Genomic DNA, 23,658 nt, shown 5'->3' with positions numbered 1-23,658 from the left:
AAATAGAAATCACAGTCTAATTATTTCAAACAGCAGAATGAAATGAAATGTTCTGAACTTTTGTCTCATAAGAAAAACATAATCAAAAGCTCATAAAAGTAATATTTTATTACTATGAGCTTTTAATGGATGGCAATTTAGTCAGTGAAATGATAGTTTTCCAGTGTAACCATGATTTTACCCTCTCATTAGAAGTGTAATATTGCTTTATTGTTTTTCAAATTATTTGTTTTTCCACTTTTTCATTTTAATGTAAATTATAAAATACATTAAAGAAGAAAGAAAGGAGAGGTTTGGAGATTTAGAGCCTATGTGTACAATTGCTTATATTCTATCTAGTACCTCATCAATGATGTTCATATGTTACAAAATATCTCAGATGCTACAATGCGGCTATATATGTTGAATGCTTGAGAATCAACTCATTGCACTGAAATGTCATTCATCTTCCTTACCTATTTCATGACCCTGAAAAGACCCTGAAACCCGGAGCAGCACATCTTTACAGCAAGAGTACCAACCTCCACAGATAACTGTCACTTCACTCTGCAGTTGCCCTTTGTATATACAGTATGTTTGAAGATCCTGAAGCTCATTGTATACGTTTGGTTCACTTTTACTTTCTTAGACAGAGTAATAAAGAGTAAATAGCAATAAGAGCAAGAGTAATAGCTGACAACCGGGCAAAGGTAACAGGGCATATATCAAGTAAAAAAGATTTTTGCATTTGGAGTCGGCGCTGACAAAAAAGAGGTAAAACTGTCAGGTAAATATTTTATATGTATGTAACCACAAATACAAAACGTAGATGTCTCTGAAGCTTTTACCCTGCCGAAGACATAAATAAGCTGCTGTTTGTTAACATATTCAAACATTTTATTATTCATTCAATGGATGAATTTTCAAGTGAATATCCTGCTGTGTTTTCCTATATGAACATATGTCTTCACTTTGTAATATCTGAGCATGTTTGAGTATTTTCATTATTATATTTGAGGCATCAAGCATTTTAAAGACCTGCAGATGCCCTGTTGCTGGTTGCTTACAGCTGTGGCAGGTGGCTCCCCTATAGCCGCTGTTGGAGCAGTTGCAGTGGAAAGTGCTCCATGACTGACTGCATCTACCTCCATGTTCACAGTGGCTGGGAGAGCACCTGAGAAAAGGAGACAGACACAGACAAAGAGAGAGAATCTTCACGTCTGTCAAAAGTTGTCTTTAAAAAGTTTACCAAGGATGTTCGTAAGAAAAGAAACAACGGGCCTTCAGTGCGCTCGACTGTTCTGGTGAGCAGGTGTGTAGGAGGGACCAGATAGAACCTGAAATAAAGTCCTTAGACAAAAAGCCTTCAATCTTTTCAAAGACAATAACACAAGTCTTTCTTTTCATGTCAAGTGGAGCACAGGTGTGCGTTGTGAAAGGTAGCTGGTTTGAAAAAATGTCTTTGTCAATCCTGTTGACTAACAAACCTTCAACCCCCATGCAAAAAAATAAAAAATAAAAAATAAAACTCTCACCGAAATTGTGTTTGAAAAATAAAAGTCATAATTTTTTTTTCGCATTTTGAGCACAAACAGAAACTTGTCATTTTTCAAGATACGGAATCATAATTTTTTCCTTAAATGTCACATCTGCTGATCTGCTCCTGTCACATGTACACACGGGACACATTCATGTTCAGCTTCTAATGAAGCTCTTCTCCCTTTTACACAGACAAAGTTTAAGGAGGAACCCATGAGATCCTGTTTCTTTTTTAAATCAATCAGTGAAATAATTTTTTAATTTAGCTTTGACATGAACCTTGCAAACGCTGTGCATTTTCCCAATGTATCCTATAAATTTACGCAACTTTTTTCCCTCTTTAATCACCTATCATGTCGTCTAGCCAGCTGCTCCTTTGAATAGTGAATAGACCACTTTAAAAGAACGCCATTCAATCCCAACAGAACATGAAACCACGACAGCAATGTTGCCCATCCATTCAGGCTGAGATAGATGAATCTCACAGAATTTCCCACCTGATGAGAACTTATTTGCGGTGCTTTAAATGGTGCTATTAGTAGTGAGTAGATCATTTACTTCTGGGAGCCTCTAACATTAGGAAGTCAGTTGCTAGACACTTTAATCCACTGTTTACTTAGATGGAACTCAGAGCAGTTAGTTGAATAATAATAAGCTAATTTATATTCAAAGATTATGTGCTATAAAACAGTGTATTGATGTACAACAACAGTAAAGTTTGGTAATGAAGAATTAATGAAGTAATAGTATTGGTTCAGTCACACAAATACTAAATAAGAAAATGGTTTGTACAACATAAGCCATATTACATTTATTCGTAAACAGTTTTTACAGATAAACAATTTACCTTGACATATTTGTGCTTGGTGTTGAATATAGTGGTTATATAATATATAGTAATGTAGTAAAATAAAGTAAATGACAACTATAAACATAAAAAAACCACCAATGATAGCATTTCAAATATTTTACAAAAACTCAACGAAGCCTTTTATAAGGACATAGTTTGATCCATCCATTCATCCATTCATCCATCCATCCATCCATCCATCCATCCATCCATCCATCCATCCCCTTGTAGACAATACAACCGTAGTAATTTCATCTACAGCCACATTTCCACTTTCTGGGTCACGGGTGTTGCTGGAGCCTATAGTGATTCCTATATACATAGAAGCACCAAAAATTTGGAATGATTATGATTAATAAAGGTGATTAAAAATGAGTTAAAATACTGAAGGTACCCTTTAACTAAAGTATCCTTGCTTTCAAGGTCAAAAACATTCAACTGTCCTCAAAAAGATGCAAATACAAGCTAGAATGTAAACTCGTGTTTTCAAAGGAAAGGAAGCACCTTTAGAGGATTTAGGAATCATATGGTTCAGGTTGGAAGTAAGAGAGTGAAGGTGGTAAAAAAAAAGAGGTGAGCTAGGGTGATGGAGGGAAGGAGAGATGAAGAAAGGTGGAGGCTATGACTGAATATCAAATTCATTTGGACAGTGAACCTGAGAGAATGAGGTCAGGGAACTGTGGGCAGACTTTAGAGACTTTAAACAAGGCTGTGTTCACAACATCACTAACAAAAGAGACACAATGATGAAATCACCATCAACCATGGATGAAAAGTCCTCTCACTGCTAAAGTGGTTTTCATTGACAAGTGCGATCACACCATGAAAAATATAAAATAAATATATGTGAAGCTACAGCTCACTGTAAACTGTTTTCTTGAACACTGACTCTGGGAAATGACTGTATACAGATGTAAGTGTATCTCTTCTCATCTTGCTTTTGGAAAGATAAAGCATAATTTTTAATATTATAATATTTCATCTTTACTGGGAAAAAAGTAACAAAAAAGAAATTCAAATCATTCAAATCTCTGCAATACACAGTTCACCTCAAGATGAGTAGTAATCAACATTGAAATTTAAATTGTGAAACTTTAAAAACTACAGTTCCTTTGAAAGTTAATTGGACCTTTTGTGTATGAAAACATTATTATTTACCATCAGAGTACTTCTGCTTTTATGCAAACTTTAGAACAAATGCCTAGAGAAAATAAACTTTCTTCAGTTTAAAAGCCAACACAAGATGAGTAAGCAGCCAAATGCCTGTGATTGTACCCACTTTGTACCTGCTTTCATTGCGCTGCTAAAATCGGAAAAATTGAAGTTTTCATGCCAAGGATTATCTGCCATATTTTTATTTTTTAGAAAACAAGCACAGGGAGAAATATGTGAGAGATTCTGACCCAATCTTGGGTCAAACTATACCAGCTTTCAATTACCATGAAATCATTTAGGGGGTTAAAGTTTGGCAAAGACTTTTGTCTTTTAAGAATCTCTTCAGGGCTCCGGGTTGGAGGAAAAAATTGCAATGCAAGGTGACAACATACTGCACCACAGCTCAGATCACTGGAGTGGGGAATTAAGTCAGTTAGGAGAGACTGTAATCTAAAACCTTCTAGTGGTGTGACAATGTCCTTTAACGTAGCTTGGATGACAGGGGTTACAGTCTGTTTCTGTGACTTCTATTACTGCCTCTGGCTAAACTAATAGTGTGCAGAACTTACCTCGATCTAAAAGCCATTACTGGACCGGTTCACTTGGGTGTCATACAAAAACTTCAAATAACTACTGTCTTGTGATGAGCAGGAGAGAAAAGACAAGAAAGGTATGTAATTTTGTCGTTTTTGAATTGCTCTGCAGCTGGTCCTGAGTCAGCTGCTACAACACACACAACAGAGTGTTTGGGATGACACAGTAGCATCACATAAAATATAAGAGTCTGTGGTCACAGTGACACTGAACTGGCTGACAGATAAAAACACACAAAGAAAGAAGAGTGGACCACTGGTGTCTTTCTCCTGGTGGATATTTTGACAAGCTTCATTATTAAGTTGCCAGAAATGGACAGACAAAAAAACTGTGTTGTGACAGCTTAATCTATCTTGCATCAAAATATACCATTGTACAGGGAGGAAAGAGGTTGGCTACGAAGTCTAGTGAGTTCATAGTCTTGGGTTGCAAGATTTGTGTCCTAAGGTGTCAGCATGATTCAAGTATTTGATTCATCTGTCCAATTTCTTGTCCAGCAAACTTTAGAATGAATTAAAATCTTTAATAGTAATATTCTAAGAGCTGAAAATTTGTTCAGTAACCTGTCTTTATCTTTTTGGGTTATCACTTTGTTATGTGATCATAACCCCATGAATACAAGAGACAGCATTATGAAAACTGAAAATATTTATAGGTAATCCATCCCCTTTAATCCTACAATCAATGCTTGCATGTCACACCTAGCCCGTTGGTTGAAGAAAATATCATAGTTAAGAATATATGCTTAGAGTACCCTGCTAACTGTTTCACCTTGTTTCCTGTCTTTACACTAAGCTAGGCTAGTCCAGACTACAGAATGAGTCTTCTCATCGAACTCTCAGTACAAAACCAAATACAGGTATTTATCAAAAATGCTTTCGAGGTCCTGAATTTTCATTCTTCATCTGTTTTTGAGTCCTCTCCGATGTGTTGCACCTAACATTTAAAGGCCAAAGCATTCATTTATAAGTGATATTTTTGGACCAGACTCTCAGCACCAATTCCAAATGTTGTTTCTGTGCACTGTTGTGATATTGAGTCCATTCTCTCAATGACAACTTAAAAAAAACAAACCTTCTTCACATTTTTGGCCCTGATAATCATCTTAGGTTTAAATAACTCTTCCTCTCAGTGATAATTAATCCACTTAGCTGCTGATACAAAATATCTCCCAGTGTATCCTTAGGTGTGTGGGTTGGTGTTGTCATTATGTTAAGTGAAGAATGTGAGATTTAGATTAATAAATGGCTACTGGTTCCATTTTTCGATACGATTTCTCTCAGGGAAGGATTATTCAAAATGTTCTTTTTCAGTCTGTGTTATAAAAATGATCTAGCTGCTCCAGAGAGATGGTTTGGATTTGGAAATTTACATAACAGTGTAACAAGAAGATTCTATATGGAGAATTCTCCTTCTAAAGTTTCAGAAATCAGATGAAATATAATAGACTCTTTTTTATTCAATGAGTTGGCTCTCGTTAAAGTAAATGTTTTAAAATACACCTTATTATTCCTCCATTGCCTATTCTTTTGTGTCTTGCATACCGACTGTGACATCCCAATCCTATTACATATGTTTATTCATGCAAAAGATAAAAAGCCCTGTATATGTGGATGTTAGTACAAGCTAAATTCCAAAAAGGCTGTGACATTCTATAAAATGTCAAAGCAGTATGCAATGATTTGGAAATCCTACATAACTTGCACTGGATAAAAAAAGATCCATTGTCATATTTAGTTTTTTGTAATGCAAAACACGTTTCCCAAAGAGGGATAGGTTTAGAGTGCAGGCAGGCCAGTCTCATACCTGGACCCCTCTCAGGCTGTTGTAGGACATCAGATCATAGTTTCATTGTCATGCTGGAATAAACAGTGACATCTCTGAAACAGACATCGTCCGGACGGCAGCACATGCTTTTTCCAATACCTGTATGTTCTTTTTAGCCTTAATGGTGCCTTGACAGATGTTGTAAATTCCCCCTGCCATAGGCGAGAAAAACCTGCAAAACCATCACAGATGCTAACTTTTAAAGTCTACGCTGGTAACAATCTGGATGGTCGTTTTCCACTTTCCCCCGAGGGACACAACATCCATGACTTCTCGAAATCATCTGAAATGTGGATTCGTCAGACCACAGGACAATTTTCCATTCTGTGTCAGAAGTCAATGGTGTTTGTGGATGTTGGTATTAAATGACCTGTACTTCACATTTTTAGATGCATCAACAAACTCTTTTTTATTGAAAATGGTTTTTAAAAGTGTTTCCGAGCCCATGTAATAATATGCTTCATAGAATTGTGTCTGTTTTAATGCACAATCCACAGGAGGGATAAAACGTCAACAAGACTGGTTTATGTCTTTGCCCCTTGATGCAGGGATTTAATCATCTTCTCTATATCTTTTATATATATATATTAGAGACTGTTGTTGATAAAACCTTAAAATTATTTGCAATGTATAGCACATTGGCAAACACTTAAAAACTGTTGGAATATTTGCCTTATCAGTTTTTCACTGTCAGCCAGTGAGAAGACTGAACCTTTGTTGGTGTTTTTGTATTTATTTATTTATATCTGTTCCTACTTGTGTGTGACTTGTCCGCATAAAACACAAACATGTATTTACAAAACCAATGAAGTTGATGCAGGGAAACTTCACATACTGTGTATTGTCTTTGTACTGAATTCATTTGAAGGGGAACGTCAAAAAAAATTGTTGGGAATTCACATCCTGGTTTATCTTTGCTCTACAGGGCATCCCAACTTGTTTGGAATCAGGGTTGAAAGTAAAATGCCATTGAATGAAAATTACCTCTTTGCCAAGTTGTAGAAGATGTAAAATGCAAAAGGGTGGCTCATTGTTATGCTTGAAATGGCGTTTGGCAGGAGAAACAGGAGGATTTGAGGATTAAGCATGCTGTGGATATGCAGACAGTACTTGTTAGTAGATCAATAAATGGTTGAGTTTGTTTATATTTCTCATGGGACTTTAAATCATTATTTCCCTTGTCTAGATGTTTACTGTTTTCTTGGGAATAAAGTGACATTATGGAGTCTAGTTAATTAGCTTTGTTGTATGCAGGTTCACAAGATACAGACCCCCTGCTTCTATCACTACTTCATTTCACAGCTGACTTCAAGTAGGACAAGTGCAGAATAAAACTTCCCATGTACTGGATATGTGTATGTATATTGAGAAAGGAAGAAAATGAGTCTGGGTAATACATTTATTACAATTTGATTTCCAGACATGTGGTCCAAACCAGGAGCAAAATGCTTTCAAATCATAAAAAAATAACATACGTTATTCATTTGGTGACAAACCTGTCAATGATGCCGCACATATCAATCTGCAGGTGGCTGTAGTTTCCCAGGAGCCTTTGCTGCACTTTGATCAGGTCGACAGGTTGGTTATCCACAGTCAAAAGACGCATACAGCCCTGAAACACTTTGAAGGGATTCCTACACTGCAGATGGGGCTCCTGAACAGGACAACCTGACGAGGGAAAAAGATGATACTTCATCAACAGTTGGGTTTTTATCTGTTTTAATGGTAGTTCAGTCAAGAAGACTATGTCTTTGTACTTTATTTCTCATAGTATCCCATCTTCATTCTCATGCCGTCATTGTTTTTCGAGCTCCCATTTGAGATATCAAATGGTATCCAAGAGTGCAGCAAAACCCTTTCGTTGTTATCCTATCATCTTGATCGCGTCATTTAAATATGATTCTCTCTGTGGTTTATTTCATTCATGCCGTGTTATACATGCCTCTCAATGTGATGCAGTACAGTACATACTGTATCTACGACCAGGCAACAAAGGAAAGTTTAATCTCATCAATCAGTGATTCATTTCTTGAGGTTGATGCTAGACGGTTGCATTTTGTGACCAAATACGGCGTTCCTTCTCCAACCTCTCTCTCACTCTAATTACAGTCAGCCTATTAGGCTCACAGCTTGACATCTCACAACAGAGAAACAAAGAGTAAGATGAGTCACTCTTTGTTGTTAATTGAAATTTTAGAAACTCAGAATAGTATTAAATACAGTCTCTGTAATGTTCTGTTTGTGTTTTATAATTTTAAAGGTAAAAAAATATGCAACATGTACGCGTTGGCTTTGTTATAAGAGTACAGTACATGTAGACTGCTGAGAGGGAGAACACAGGAGTGAGTGGGAGGTGGGGGGGGGCAGACAGGGATGAACCAAGCAACTTTATGGCTGCCTCACTCTCTGGGTGCTACTAAACCTCCAATGGATTTCTGAGTGTAATAATTATTACCTGAGTAGCCCCATGAATTTTAACCAGTTGTAAAAGTCCATGTCAGCAATTTTCCCATATTTATGGTAAAATACTTGAGCTACAATTAAAATGTTTGAGAAAAAAAAGGTTGTAAACTGTAATCCACCCCAAAGAAAGAGAAAGTAGAAGAACCACAGTGATTCACTTTTACATTCTGCTTCCCTCCATCCATCCATCCATCCATCCATCCATCCATCCATCCATCCATCCAAATAACTACTTAAATTCAATCAATTTGCATGCTTTCAAGATGATTTACAGGGGATTTATGAAACAGGAAGTTAAAAGTAATGAGAGACTAATGCATGCCATTTAGTCACTGAAACAACATCAATTAAAATGTGTCATGAAGAAAAGATGAAACCTAAGGGAAAAGGATGAGAAAGTAAAATAACATGACATCATTTGATGAAATAAAAATGATAAATTCACACAGGTAATTTTGAAATTATATATCATTAATGACATTATAATGTCCTGATAAAAAAGTACAAGTGCTTTTAGTCAAATTGTGTAAATCATTCTTTATTCTTACATTCAAAAATATTAATGTTTCTCAGTAATCTCTCCAGCAATTTCAATGTTAATGAAAGATACTATTAAAAAAGGTCTTCTTTTGCAATATTTTAAACAAAAATCATAGAAGGTAGTGCAGTAACTTCACTGGTTTCACAAACTTTAACTCAAAGGAACAGTTGTACATCATCTGCATATTTACAGAACACAACAAACACACACGGCTTCTTACCACCGAAGAAGAGCGGCCTCTCCGCACTTAGATGAAGTCGGGTGCTCGTGTAAGCGGCGATGTCTTTGTCTTTGTCCACAGTGATGCTCAGATGATTTTCTCCGGAGTTTAGCTCCACGGAGTGCCACTGACCATCATTCAAACCTGAGCCTTTATCACACATAGAAGCACAAATGAAACCAAACAAGAGCAAACTATGTATGGGGATGGCCATGGTTCAAAGAGCTGGTATGTGAGCCTGGAGACAAATGATTCCAAGGTGAAAAAATAGCTTTTATGACAAATATTTCAAATGAGTAATGGCTCACTAGATTGCTATGGACTATATAAGAAAAGAAAAATCAGCACATCTTCTTTCTCAACGGAGATGATGGTTGGGCTCAAAATTGCATTTCCAGTGTGAAAAGCCAAGGTTCCCATAAACCCATTTTATGGTTAAAGTTTTTTTTAGTTTTCAGAGTCTATGTCATAACTTTAGGCAATGAGAACATCTTATGATGTGTCTGTTATACAAGTAAATAACAACCAAGGTTCCCACACCATACTGGATATAAAAGCTAATAATTTCAAGGGCTTTTCAGATCCAATTCCCTTGAATTCAATGACTTAGCAGTTAAGAGTTTGAAGCCATAAATCAAGGTTAATCAAGGTTTGCACAAAACACATAAAATTGAGCACTGTCAATGACCCATGTATATTTATGACTCAATGCCCTGAGTTGTTTTTTTTTTTTGCATTTAAAACTGAAATATTATTGAGAATTTCAAAGACCTGTAGGGACTTTGAAAACAGATTCACACCTCCCTGTAAAAATCATGAGAGGACTGACCTGCGTTGAGCTCCAGCTGGGTCCTGCCAGCTTTATCGATCTCCAGACAAAGTTTGGCTTCTCTCAGGTACAGCCAGACCTTGCTCTCCTGCTGCGGAAGGTCAAAGGTGATGAGAAGGCCCGCTTCATTCCACGTCCGGAACTGCAGTGCCACAGAGACAATCCCCGACAACCATGATGTCAGTCCAGGCAACTGGAGGAAACTCTGAGAGCTGCTGAACGTTACAGCGACGGAAACCGGCTCGGTACAAGAAAAGGTCACATTGCCCTGAGAAAGAGAGGAGGGAAGGGAAAGGAGAGAGAGGAATGATTATGAGAGAGATAATAAACATGAATATTCATTAGATGCAGAGGCTGGCTCGATTTGACTCCGTGTCACAGAGGTCTCGTCACCAGCTCTCTGGAAAAAGACACCTGTTTTATCATAGTGATATCAGAGCAGATTGAAAACCTGAGGTTTCAGGGTCACACAGCGCTTCTCTCCCAGCATGGCACTGGGAAAATGGAAAATTATAATGGGAAAACTGACAATTGTAGACTGGAGGTCAAGAGGGATTGATATGATTTAAATTTTTACTGTAGGGGAGAAATATGTGATACATGATATGGGTAATTTTTTTTTTATTGTGAACGAAAGGAGTTCAGTGAGGACAAGGTTAGGCAAAAATAAATTTAACAAATAAATATTTATGTGACACCTCTGAAAGACCCACCTTATTATTTTTCACTCATCTTTATTAAATTTTGTTTCATTCATTCATTCTCCTTCTTTTAAATGTCTTCCTTTAGCTTTCTTTTGCAGTTGGACCTACTTACAATAAAATGTGCTACTGATGATGGTACTGAAGCAGAAAATGATGATGCTGATGCTGAAGATGATGATGGTGATGATGATGATGATGATAGGTGCAAAAAACAAAGAAGGTGGTGATGATGATGCAGACAATGAAAATAATAATCATAGCAGTGCTTATGAAAGTCACATTCACAATTCATAATCAGTGCCTTACTAGCAGAAGGACTTTTTTTTGTACTGTAACTCAAGGCTTCTTTTTATGCTGTATGCATACAGTCACTGCATGTTTGCATCCATGATTAAATAAAGTAACACGAATTCTAGGTCATATTTATGGTTGAAACAAATGAACACATGGTGAAAATGTTAGGACACACATATGCATAAAAAAAAATCCAGGATTTTTACTTCTTCAGCTCAGGCTACATGCTTCACATCTCAATTTAGCATCTAACACAACCTCCTGAAAGCAGAATGATGTCTAACACGCTATAGCTTACCTCGACCAAGACCTGGTGGTTGTTCTTTTTAGCCAGGTCTACCAGGTTGAGTTCATTGTAGAAAAGGTTTTCCAGGCAACCATGAAAGTTCTTGCTGGACAGGATGAGTTCCTGTAGGCCATGACTTTGGACAGCACCTAGAGTTAGCTGCACAATAAAATAATAGTGGTGAATGTGGGAAATACAGCAAAACGCTAATACAAAAAAAAAATGCAGAAAATTTAATGAAATAAAATAAAATGTGCATCATAATTGTATCAATGTACTATAAAATATTTAAAAAATAAAGTTAAAAAGAGAAAAGTTTGCATCCACAAATAAACTAGAGAGCAAACCTTAATGCCACTGCTGAGAAGCACAGGTCCGCTGAGTTTTCTGGCATTTTTTAGAGTGAGAATGGGATGAAATCAGGTTGTTTTTTTTAAAAGTTTCTCTCACCTGGCGAATGTCCCAGTGGCTGAGCCCAGCTGGTATGTCAGCCTGGTGAGTGTTTTCATCCACGGTTAGGTTGAGGTGAGTGCTGAGTCGCTCAAGCTTTACATGGTGCCAGTGCTGGTCATCTAGCAGACTTCCCACTGAAACAAGAAGTTCTCTCCCAGAGGAAGCGCTCACACCTGAAAAGAAGGTCAGGAATGCATTTCATAGCTATGTAATAATGCATGATGCATCTTCTGCAAGGACAAGCATGACTGCACATAACTTTATAAAAGTCTCTCAGAGCAGCCGAACCTAAAGGGAGGTTCATGTTTAATAATCAACACAAAAAGCCATGCAAATGTCGCAGCTTCGGTGGAATATTTTGATGTTTGTTTCAAACAGGTCACTGAGGTCATCGTCTCTCTTTAGAGTAGACATGTCTGTGTGCCTGCAGGGAGGAGGCCCCACTGCAATAAATGATGATGCTGCAAAACGACAGCAGGACATAATTAATGGCAGACCGAGCATCAGCGGGTTCAAACTGGTGGATGCATCTCTGCGTCCCCTGACGTGTCGGAAGAGAAAAGAGTTTCTGCTGACAGAAGGAGCTACATCGAGTTATTAATTATTAGGGCAATTCCTTTAGAAGGGATGGATGATGATAGATGGTATAGACGGAATAATTTGAATAAAATGTGTTCCTTTTGTATTGTGATTATTATTAAAAATAATAAAATATAATTGTTGAACACATACGTTTTCAATGAATGAATAGTTTGAAGTTTGGTTCGGTTAACTCACGTATTCAAGGGATCAGGGAAACTTGTATTTGAATCTGAACCATCTTAAAATGTTTTGCAAATATTTGCTTACTTTTAGATGGCGGTGGATAGTCTTGCTCCCTTTTTCCCCTTATGTCTAATCTATATGCTAAACTAAAGCAATCACCTCCTGGCTCCAGCTCAGAGAAGCTTCTAACAGCATTTTCCAAATTGAGGCAACATATTTGGGTAAAGCTCGAAGTGGAAAAAGACCGAGTGATACATAAATTCAACAAATCACAGGGAAAACAAATGCTTAACTTTCATTCATGAAACTCCGTGTTTCCCTTCTTGCTGCCTTACAGTCTGTCAGTTTTAATTCCCTTCATTTCACCTCTTTTTTTCCCCAGCATGCCTGTGAGAACATTGCAAAGCAATAACAGCTTGATTTATCCATACTGAGTAGACTAATATTGAATGTTCTTGTCTTCAATCTGAGAAGTCTGTGCCAGTTTCCACTTTCGAAGAGTCTACTGTTCCAGACAGCTCCCTGGGGCAATTATCACCTTATCATATTCTGTCTGCTGTTCCATTATAGCTCTTTGCTCAGGCTCTAAATGTGTTTATGAAGGATGACAATGACAGGAGACAGACTGTTATAATTGTTTCTGTATTTCATTGTCACATGCAGGAACTATATGCTTGGCTCTGAAAATAATGTACTTTTTCTACACCAATTTGCAGTATTAGTCACAGCTGGAAATTGAGTTTGTCACCATTAAACAAACTGGTGTTAAAAAAAAAAAAGGAAAAGCAGAGAAATACTTGTGGAAAAGAATGTCACACGTGTCACATCTGTCTCTGTATCTTCAGTTCCTTTCTCTTCAGTTTCACCAGCGTAAGGTTCAGATGAAAAAACATGTTGCTAAGTCATGCATATTCACATTAATGAATATCACATATATGAGCAAAACATGGACTGAAATAATCAGATTACCTGAGGCGGAATGTAAATCACCAACATCTGATAGTCATTCAAATGTTTAAGTGAATTTTCAAGTCATGAAATATCTACACATATATTTATGCATATATATTTATAACCCAAATAATTCAATCCGTGATGATAAATAAAATTTATCAGTGGAAATCTGGAGCTGGAGGTCTGACACTGCGTCATATCTGGTGTGATGCTGGCTGGTCTCTGCTGAACGGCGCTTTGCAGACGTATCTGGATTTTGTCGTTTGTTATCAATCAAAACATTTGTGATCCCGCCGAAGATTTGAGAAAGTAAAATCTGAACTATTCAAACTCCTATTACGACAGAAGAACACAACCGACAGCCAGAATTCAACCGCAGTCCCTCCTTATTATCAAGAATACAGAGAAAAGGTTTTCACTTGGATTGCAGTTTGTCCTGCAGCCTCTCTGATCCTCCCTAATTTAGTCAGCAGTACTTAATGCCATTCATCCAAAATGCACCAGAGCAGGACTCACTAGCCCTCACTGTATTTACTGCTGTGTATTACAGCTTCCCGGTGACAGTGGAGAGCTGAACTGAATTACGAAGCAGCATGCTACATTATAGCAAACTGACACTTTGATGAATGTAAAGCAGAGAGAAAATGAGGTGGTTTTGGATAACGGGCATAAATCTTAATGAGCCAGTCAATTTCTTCCTGTGCTTGAACGACCACAGACCACAGAGTGATAGAGAGGGTATCCCGCTGTTGTATTTATGTTTGTTTGCTGCTCTTTCTGTACATTTGTCAATAATTTGTCTGTCAGGAACACATTTGTTCTGAGCTCTTACTTTTCTGCGTGTAATCTACACGTATCCCAAATAGAAATGTTGGTCATCATTAGCTATTTGAATATCTTGTGTCTCATCCATCTTGTTTTCCTCACGGTGCGACTTGTGTCACTCGTTAAAGAGAGACATGGGACAGATGGAATCAGGTTGCCAAATAGGAGAGATAAGTATGAAAAGCCCCAGAGACTGGCTAATGCATCTAAATCTTCTCTTCTCTTCTCTTCTCTTCTCTTCTCTTCTCTTCTCTTCTCTTCTCTTCTCTTCTCTTCTCTTCTCTTCTCTTCTCTTCTCTTCTCTTCTCTTCTCTTCTCTTCTCGTCTCCTCTTTTCCAGCAAACAGCTGACCGGGGAAGAGCTTGCTGAGGCTCGGAGCGCGGACGCTCCAAGCTATTGATCTAAATTACAATGTCTGCTGACTGCAAACTCCTGGGAGAGCATGAGGAGGGAGGAGGGAGAAAGACTAAGAGCATGCAATTGAAAAAAGGCAAATAACCACCTCTGGGAAAAAAAAATGGAACAGGGGCAGAATTGAGGCGACATATGAGAAAAGTTGAGATAAATAACATTGGAAGGAAAGGAAAACAGAAAAACAGAAAAACGAGAGTGGGGGCAGCCTGGCAGGCAGGAAAACAAAGAGAACCAGAGATAGATGCATGCAGTGACAGCGCTGTCATGGAAGGGGAGGATGTTCCTCTATCACTCGATTATCATAGCTCATTCTTATCTCTGCTCAGTAACAAAACTGAGCAGTGTTTATTTTCATTCCCCGACTCCTTGAGCAGTTTGGTGAATATCGACTCGGGGCTAGCAGGGTGATGTGACAGGCATCACTCGGGGAGCTGATGTCAGACTGATGACTTCTGCTGATAACGCCTCTCTCTCTCTCTTGCTGACAGACAATACCACCAGAGAATTAATGCCCTTCCACCCATTCCCAACAATAGATATTAGACAGCATTCTGTTTTTTTTGTCAGAATGCAGAAAGCCAGTACCAGAGGAAGGTTAAGACAAGTGTGGAGGAATGGGGAGAAGTGGTAAGATAGGTATAATCTACAGGCAAATACAGAAAAACTGGATGTTTGCCAAAATCCACTTCATTTCCCAGTGGAAACTCCTGTAGAAACCAGTGTTTGTGGTCTTGTGGTGAAAGCTCCTGTACGCACTGAATGACGGATGTCTTCTTCAGACTGCTGTAGCTACATCTATATACTCAATTCTAACCGTGGAATGATGTAATGTCATTTTTTTCACAGAAGCAATTTCTTCAAACGACTTTTCACAAATGGCAGCTTAGGGATGCCCTGATGGCCTATGGGAACTCTGACCACCGTCACATTCCCAGTTCATATCCAGCAGGGGAACCATGTTTCATGTTATTCCCCATTTCTATCTCATTTCCTGTCATCCCCAATGTCAGCTAGCTTAAGATGTCACAAATGCACCCCAACGTGGTGATAGAAAAATAAAATATGGGGTCGTGAAATACATTCCAGATTGTCGGTAAAGCAGAGTTTAATTTATGTAGTTTTAAAAAGTAACTGAAACTAAAACAACCTGCAAATATGTCTGCATGTGACAGAATTTCCTTCTTTGTCATCGCACTGCAATTTCTCCACATTTATACGTGAAATGTGTAAAAAGTAGCATGAATTTTAAAAAAATGTATTTACTTTTCATTAAATTTTGTGTCAACATACATCCTGAAACGTCCGTCAAAGACTCTATGTACGTTCTGTCATTTCAATCGAATTTATTGTAGGGCAACAAACTCCACATTTTTCTTGTTATATATTCACAGGATTTAATCATTTTCAAATTGGAGGAAAACCTTCAAGCAGAAATGAGGGAAGGAGAGGAACGGTTGGTAAGCAGCGCCATGGAGGACCCTGACAGCCAGATGGTTCGGTTGATGAGAGGTCTGCCATATGCCGATAATATGACGGCCTGGCAGTCATACAACACTTCAGGTTTAACCTCATTTATACACACACACACACACACACACACACATTCACAAACATACACACACACTCCACTGTGCTCCATTCTCCACTGGTAGAAGTCATGAATCATGTTATGCTGTGCTGGCCCACTGTGCTTCACCGAGTTCACCACGAACACATGTCGCTTGCATCCATCATAGATTACAAGAGACAGAATATGAGAGCGGATGTCAAGCTGAGAGGGAAACAGAGCGAGAAAGAGAGAGAGAAGCAGCTGATCAAGAAGAATTTGTGCCAAAAAAACATTCAAAAATAAATAGGATTGATGAAAGTCAACATATCTCCAACAAAAGATGTTCCACTTTCAGTTAGCAACATATTGAATTTATATGTACCGATCTGTAAAGACTGCACACCTGAAACTATACCAGTTCCCCGAGTGTCTGAAAAATGAGTTTTGTCTGAGATTAATCAAATAAACATGTATTGAGATCATCTGCATAACAGGAATGAAGAGGGATGATCTCCCTGAATTTCCTCTAACTGAATCAGTGAAATAAATTTCACCTGACATTCACAGACAAACAATGGTGTGGACTGACTGTGGAGTGACTGGAAACCCATCATCAGGACAGCACTGCGCTAGATATTACATTGCTTATACGATCACAGGATGGTGGAGGCTCTGGAGACTGCGGAGTGCATCGTTTTGACATATCAGGATGGTCAGCTAACACTTGGATGAACAACTACACAGCAACAGAAAAGTCCAAAGAAACTGAAAATAATTCAATTTAAATTTTCAAAGTTTCAACCATCAACATCAAAAGGTTTTGGTCCTCGGGGGGTCGACTGCTGCTGGTTTTTGTCCTATATGAAAAAAGTGCAGCATTCATGTGGTGTTCAGGCTCAGGTTAGACATGGTGCACTCCCTGACAAGAACAGCAGGAATGTACGGAGGCCCTGAAGGGCAACTCCGGGCAGCTCAAATTAATGAAAAAAGGAAAGAAGTAGAAACAAAGTAAAAAGCGCAACTTTAAATGCACTGTCTGTATCTTTAACTCAAAGAAATCTTCTATACGCAGTTGGTTTCCTTTGTCTGGAAAAGAAAAAGGATGATGGTGTTAAAAATATCAAGTATTTATCCTCGCTGTGGAGAAAAAGTCACTGAAAATGTATTCAGAGTCATAATTACAGTAAGTTTTGTCCGGCAAAGAAAAACAGCAAAGTTTTGGGGGAAAAGATTTTCACTTGTCTACGGACTTAACATACCTTTTCCAAAAGAAGCTGATATTTGCATTTTATGTTTGGCTTCTCATTTGTTGCCATGGTTTCTCTCTCTTTTTTTTTCTTTGCAATTTGTCGCTGTGATTCCCTATCTGAGGTTGAAACATTATATGAGCTGTTGTGGTTCGTTGGTTTGCTGTAGTGTGAGCTGTAGATGAAGTCTGATATAATTGCATTTTCATATTTAATAATCATTATATTAATAATGATTGGTCAGCACACTTTTAGATAAATACATGGACCACCTATTGATAACATTACATAAAAGTACTTAACATGACCTCTTTCCTCTATTCCCACATATCTCCATCTGTTTTCCTGCGTTTGCGCTGATATTATATCCCCAGGGATCATGAAGCTCATCTAATCTAAATACTGTCAGGATGGTGTTGTACCTTCTCGGTAGAAGAGGAGCAGCCGTCCTTCCTCCAGCACAAGAGTAAAGCTGTGATCCCTCCGTCCCTCTGCATGCAGCAGCATCCCAGAATTCCTCAGGGTTTTAAACTTCAGAGTGATGACCTCCATCCCTGTCCAGTTTGGCCACACACCCAGCCTGTAAATCAGGCTGCTGCTGCCATCAAAGTTAACCACATCAGAAGCTACAGGAAAGGGAAAAGTAGGAGGATGGGCTTTATTATACAAGGAACACAGTTTTCTTGCAATTACCATTTCTTATTTAGTATTTTTGATTCTTTCCCAAAACAAACGTTGTAGAAAACAAGTGTCTAGAGCGCAGCTCACTGAATGTAGCCTTAACCTCTCAACACCTGGTTTTAACATACTTTTAACCATTAAGAAACTTTAAGACAGGAAAGGTTTTATTCCACAGTGTGTGAGAAAATCACATTTATTCTGTTAGCTTGTTCCAATTGAAGTCAAGTCAAACATTCAAAACAAAGACCCCCATCCCCGCTGACAGGCTCTCCACCTATCTGTGTCTCCCAGACGCGCATCCCACCTTCATTTCCAGAACATGAAGGTGAATATTTCAAATCCAGCTCTTCCAAATTACAAAACACACAACAATCAGGATGCAATTGGCATCCATGCAGCATCCATATATCCAGACTCATACAGTGACAATCAGCTGAAACTAAACCCCACAAACAAAAGTCACAGTAATTTTATTGTGCGGGGGTTTAGACTGTTTAACTCTCATTGTAAAGTGACTGTTTCCAGTGAGCTGATGCCTCCAAGTATAAAATCTTCAATCACAAAGGCAAAGCCGTCTTCTCCTGATTCTACTAATGACTGCACAGTGCAGAAAGAAAGACCAGTGAGAGTAATTAAAGACTACCCATGTGAAAGCAGAATTCCCTTAAATCAGTGAGATCAAAATAAACCTTTTCGCCCCAAACCTCTCAGCTCCAGTTAAGGTGATGTTCTAAATTCGTACAATGTAAAAACAGCAGCCGTGTGGACTTACTATATCGACATCCATATATCTCCAGTCTGAGCCCAATCCTCCCCATTGGGTTCCAGTCCAGAGGGATCAGGCGGAGGTATCGGGCTATCACCGGCTGATTCAGTTTGTACTGGACCACAGTGTCAGCATTGGTGTTCCCTGGAAAAGCCTAAAAAAAACAAACCCAGAACAGATATTTGTTTTATCTTCCATTTTACATCAGACCATATTTGTTCTACCAGTTTCTGCTGTAGTGAAGATCTGATGGCTATCTATTTGCAGTAAATTGCATGCTTGACTGAAACGGCAGACATGTTTTTGTTCTTCAATAGTCAAAATCAAGCTGCTTGTGAAGGGAGAATTGGCTTTTGAAGCTCTGTGGCCATCCTAGATGCTTAAAACTAGACGCCGCTATTTTCAGATATTCTATTCTAGATCTCACTGACAATTTACATTTTGAGTGCGGAGAAAAACTCTCGCTAACCTCACCCATCCTGAGGCAGTCTTTCAAATTTTATGCTCAGAGAGGTCATTGATCCCAACAGCAGATAATGTCTCCCCCATCGCTCTGTCCAGTGATCAATAACTCTTGGACCTATTCTGTCTCCACACCAACCCCCCTCTTATAAGACTAATGGCCTCAATTTCACCAATAAGCTGCCTGTGAACATTCAGTGGGATTCTCTGTCTGACCAACAAACGGCACGTATGGAGCAACACATGCATTCACATTTACGTGGGTTTTTGGTGGTATACTGTATATCTGAGTGCATGTGCCTCGTTTGTGACTATCCTGCCTACTTTAGGTATGTGTTATCCACTAGTGTGACTGTGATAGGAGTGGAATTGTCTTCCCCACCAATGCATAATTGTGATCTCAGTGCCATCTTCAGCACTTTGAAGGGCTGAGCCGGGTAGGAAGCGAAGCGTTAAGCGCGGCAAACGACTCTGTTTCCTGCTGGGAGAGGCCGAGGAGAGTGGCATCTTATTTTCTTCACTGAGCGTGTTTTGAAATATGAGAATCTCTTCACAAGACCTCAGTCAAGGGGACCGATGGAGGCAGAGCAATGCGAGTCAACAAAAAAGTTCTTGAGTAGAAGTTCCGATAAAAAAGTATCTGTGGATTATTTAACAATATCACACATATATAACTACAGAGCAGCTGTGTTCAGGTCCAATCAGTTTTAGAAACATACTTACACTAGTTGGAGTATAAGTTTGTTTCAAGGGTAAAATTATGCTGTGTTCACTTAAGATGTAAATTAGTTCGGAACACTTATAATGGAAACCATAATGTACCTGCTGATGTGTCATGTCAGCAGAAGGTTTTTGCAAAGTGTTCTACTATTTGAGTCCATATTTAGAATACAGAGCTCTTAACCTTGAAAAGATATTCAAGTGAAGCAGGAATGATCAATAACAGATATTTGATGAATTGATGTGGTAGTAAGGTACTTATTATTTTGTGTTAAACCTCAGAAGCTACACATGGCAGTAATTGAGTTTTTCAGAATGTTGTCAGCACCAAGACTTTTGACTTCTTTACTAGGATTCAATACCACATGCTCCCAGCAGCAGCAAAATAAATTCCCTTGTGGAGTCCAGATACTGGTGGTGCTGGTGGCTGATGACTCCGCTGAGACTAGGTAGTAATAAATAGATGAACCCAGTGCATAACAGCAGCCTTAATTAAAAAGGCAAAGAAAGATATTGGATTGAGTCCTCAATCAATCCCAGGCAATGACAGTAGGAAAATAACCTCACCTATCTACCAATGTGAGCGAGTGGCTACAGAAGATGGATGGATGGATGGAAGCAGACTATTTCCATTGGAAATAGAGTGGATTACAAATGGTACTAGGTGGAACTGCAAACCACAGGTGTAAGCAAATTGTGGTAATAAAGTAAATGTACTCATTAGTGGAGAGTAATTGGAGAAGGACTGATCGTCTGAGCTGAGAAGCTGTAACTAAAACGACTGTTTTTGCATCAGATCCCCTTCTTATCCAACAGACTAAGCTGGCCTGACTAATAAATGCAGCTTTAAAAAACACCTAGATGTCTGACCTTGGTTTATCACTTTACATGTCAGGTGTAAATTCAACTACTTTAAGCTGTAAGAATTTTTTATTGAATTCTTTCTTTTTAGAAATGTCTCCAAGGCTTGAGAGAATTTGTATCGCTCACAGTGTGAAAATTGTCCCCCCTGTCAGATCGGAATCAAAAGCTGATTTGCAACAAGACGTGTCTTCCATGAAGGAGAGACAAGATGCTTGACTGCTTCTGAATCTGCCTGGTTTCCTGTCAGTCCAGAATGCTTTCTTTATTGGTACATGGGAATGGGAGCTACCTTCAAATGAGCTAAAACATGCTAGGAAAGACTAACTTTGAAAGCAAACATGAATGAATGAAAGTTTTAAAAGGAAGAAGGGGAAGTCATCTGTGAAGCACTCAGCTGATAGTTAACTCACTAGTCTAGAGGTAAGTCCACTTTGACATTTCGGGCACTGAGCCAACACTCTCACCGGGACCGGCTCGTGTAACGGCGACCCAGCAAGCGTTCCATGTGTGACTTACTCTGAGACCGTGATGGACACTCCAACGCTGCAGGAATCAAAGCTCTGACTCTTTGTCTTTTTAACAGCAGCACCAGCCTGAGTCAGCAGAGGTTTAACTATTTGACAGTCGACACAGCCCTGCTCAGGTTTCTTTCATTGTTCCATCTATTATTAATGAATAGAGAAAGGCTGTGGGCAAGCAGGCCTTACGCTGCAGGCGATACCAGTCCCAAAAGAAATGTAAACTATGTCTATGACAGTGAGACTACATGCATTTTTATTTCTTCTGCATCTCTTCCCAGACTGTCTTCATAGATGGTAAAATACATGATATTGGTAAATGTGTAATCCATGTTGCTACTGTAACCCTGTTAAAATTTATCTATTTCAATGAATTCCTGAATTAAATAAATTAGATAATCCATATCAGTTAATAACTATAAATATAATAATATTTAAGGGTAAAAAGGTTAAAATATTAATAAATATAAATATAATATTAAAAGTTAAAAACATTCTTTATGTGAAGAGAAATGTTATGTTCATTTGTTAACTACTCTTCTTATGTGAAATATGTGTTGATGTTTTAAATATGTATTTGTTATATTTGAGTTTTGGGGAACGACCGCATTACGTCCTGGGTCAAAGGACACAGGGGCGAGCGAGTGAGGGAGTGCCAATTTAATGAGGGGAGAAACGCGCGACCAGGTGTGTGTGATCAGTGTGTGATTGGTATGTGCTTGGGGTGTCGTTAGTGGTTAGTTGGTGTGTGGTGAGTGACTAGTGGGAGTGAGGAGGTTTTGTTTGTAAAAGTTATTTAATGCATGAGTTCAACCCCAACCCTTGAAAGAAGACAAACGTGGACAAGTTTTATAAGCGTGAGTGGATTACTTTACGCCGAAACTGAAACCCGTGAACTTAGTTGCTAGCTCAGCAACAGATGCAGACACAGACTTTGTGAGCAAGCTAGCAACTAGCCACCTTGAGGAGCAAAGTCTGTGTAGAAGGACCATACCTGTCACCATCGCCTTCTCTACACCTGCCACCATCACTTCCCTTACATCGGCCACCATTGTTCCCTCTGTTTCTGTCTGGGACCCTGTGCCTCTGAGAAACCCAACTCTAAAGGAAGGTACCTCTTTCTCTTTTTCATTTTCTTTTACCTGAAGGGTGAAGCAGCCATTTGTTTGAGGCTACACCGCACACAAGCGACGTTCGGGCCTGCAACGGTTGCATTATTTGATTGAACTTGAACTGCCTTTAATGCTGTTTTGTTATATTGGGCCCTTATTTTGTTAATGTGATTATATATTGCCTATTGAGCTGTGCTTTTTGTTGTTTGATATTGAAGTATATGATTTTCTACCTTAAGTAAATATTCTTATTTCTATAAAACAGTTGTGCTTCTTGATCGAGGTATCAATTTAAGTTTAAATCAAATAATTACATTAAAGTTAAGATTAAGGGTTAAAATTAAGCGAAGCCTAACAAATATACTATAGAAACCCATATTAAATAACACAGGTTAGCCACCTCTCGCTAATAGAGAAACCACTCTAGAGAGGCGCTACACTACAACCGCAAACGTATTTGAGAAATTAATACGTGAACATGCATTAGTGAGATTTTATTTTAGTTAATTTGTTTCTTATCAACGCAGCTGTATGGAGAAGCTCTGAGCCCTCCCTGCCTCCTTGTCCTCTCCATACGGGCCCAGGTGTTCCACATCTTGGTTGCTCGATGAGGTGCACCAGGCCTGGGAAAAAGGTGCTTAAAAACTGCTCCAGCATCAGAAGGGAGCCTCACTTTTTTTTATTTTTATGGATGCAGTCTTAAGCTGGTGTCTTTTATGTTAAGTGTGTCTTTGGCACAACGACCAACATAAAAAAACCCCAGAAAAGACGGCAACATGTCATTAAAAACCTCTGGGACGAATCTCATCACCACAATAACATAAATTATCTAATGTTTCTGAAGGAAATGCTCGTCGAGTTGCAGCACAAAGGCATTTCTGGTGCTTCTGAAAGACGGAGTGAAAACCTGTTGACAAACGCTGTCAGATGATCTGGCAGGCATTTTGGTTGCATGTGACTACTTCATTATCTTCTGCCAGAAGCTAACGGATTATTTTTCCTTTTAGATGCTTTTTATCTTCAATAACCTTCATTATAAGCTTTAAC

At 38.6% G+C, this 23,658-nt stretch overlaps 1 protein-coding gene across 1 annotated transcript in view; it reads right to left on the bottom strand.

Moving 5' to 3' along the window:
- LOC137598645 (contactin-associated protein-like 4) overlaps nucleotides 1-23,658 on the bottom strand; it is a 75,885-nt gene that overhangs the window by 27,462 nt on the left and 24,765 nt on the right. The window contains exons 4-11 of the mRNA XM_068319034.1: nucleotides 18,942-19,089; nucleotides 17,911-18,114; nucleotides 11,732-11,907; nucleotides 11,294-11,440; nucleotides 9,998-10,265; nucleotides 9,169-9,318; nucleotides 7,441-7,612; nucleotides 1,047-1,153 (exon numbers count right to left, since the gene is read on the bottom strand). Of these exons, the coding sequence (XP_068175135.1) occupies nucleotides 1,047-1,153; nucleotides 7,441-7,612; nucleotides 9,169-9,318; nucleotides 9,998-10,265; nucleotides 11,294-11,440; nucleotides 11,732-11,907; nucleotides 17,911-18,114; nucleotides 18,942-19,089 (1,372 nt within the window). The remainder of the gene's footprint in view (nucleotides 1-1,046; nucleotides 1,154-7,440; nucleotides 7,613-9,168; nucleotides 9,319-9,997; nucleotides 10,266-11,293; nucleotides 11,441-11,731; nucleotides 11,908-17,910; nucleotides 18,115-18,941; nucleotides 19,090-23,658) is intronic.

This window comes from Antennarius striatus, chromosome 7 (genome assembly GCF_040054535.1).
Source record: "Antennarius striatus isolate MH-2024 chromosome 7, ASM4005453v1, whole genome shotgun sequence".
Taxonomy (NCBI): Eukaryota; Metazoa; Chordata; class Actinopteri; order Lophiiformes; family Antennariidae; genus Antennarius; species Antennarius striatus.
This window is presented reverse-complemented; position numbering and strand designations above follow the sequence as displayed.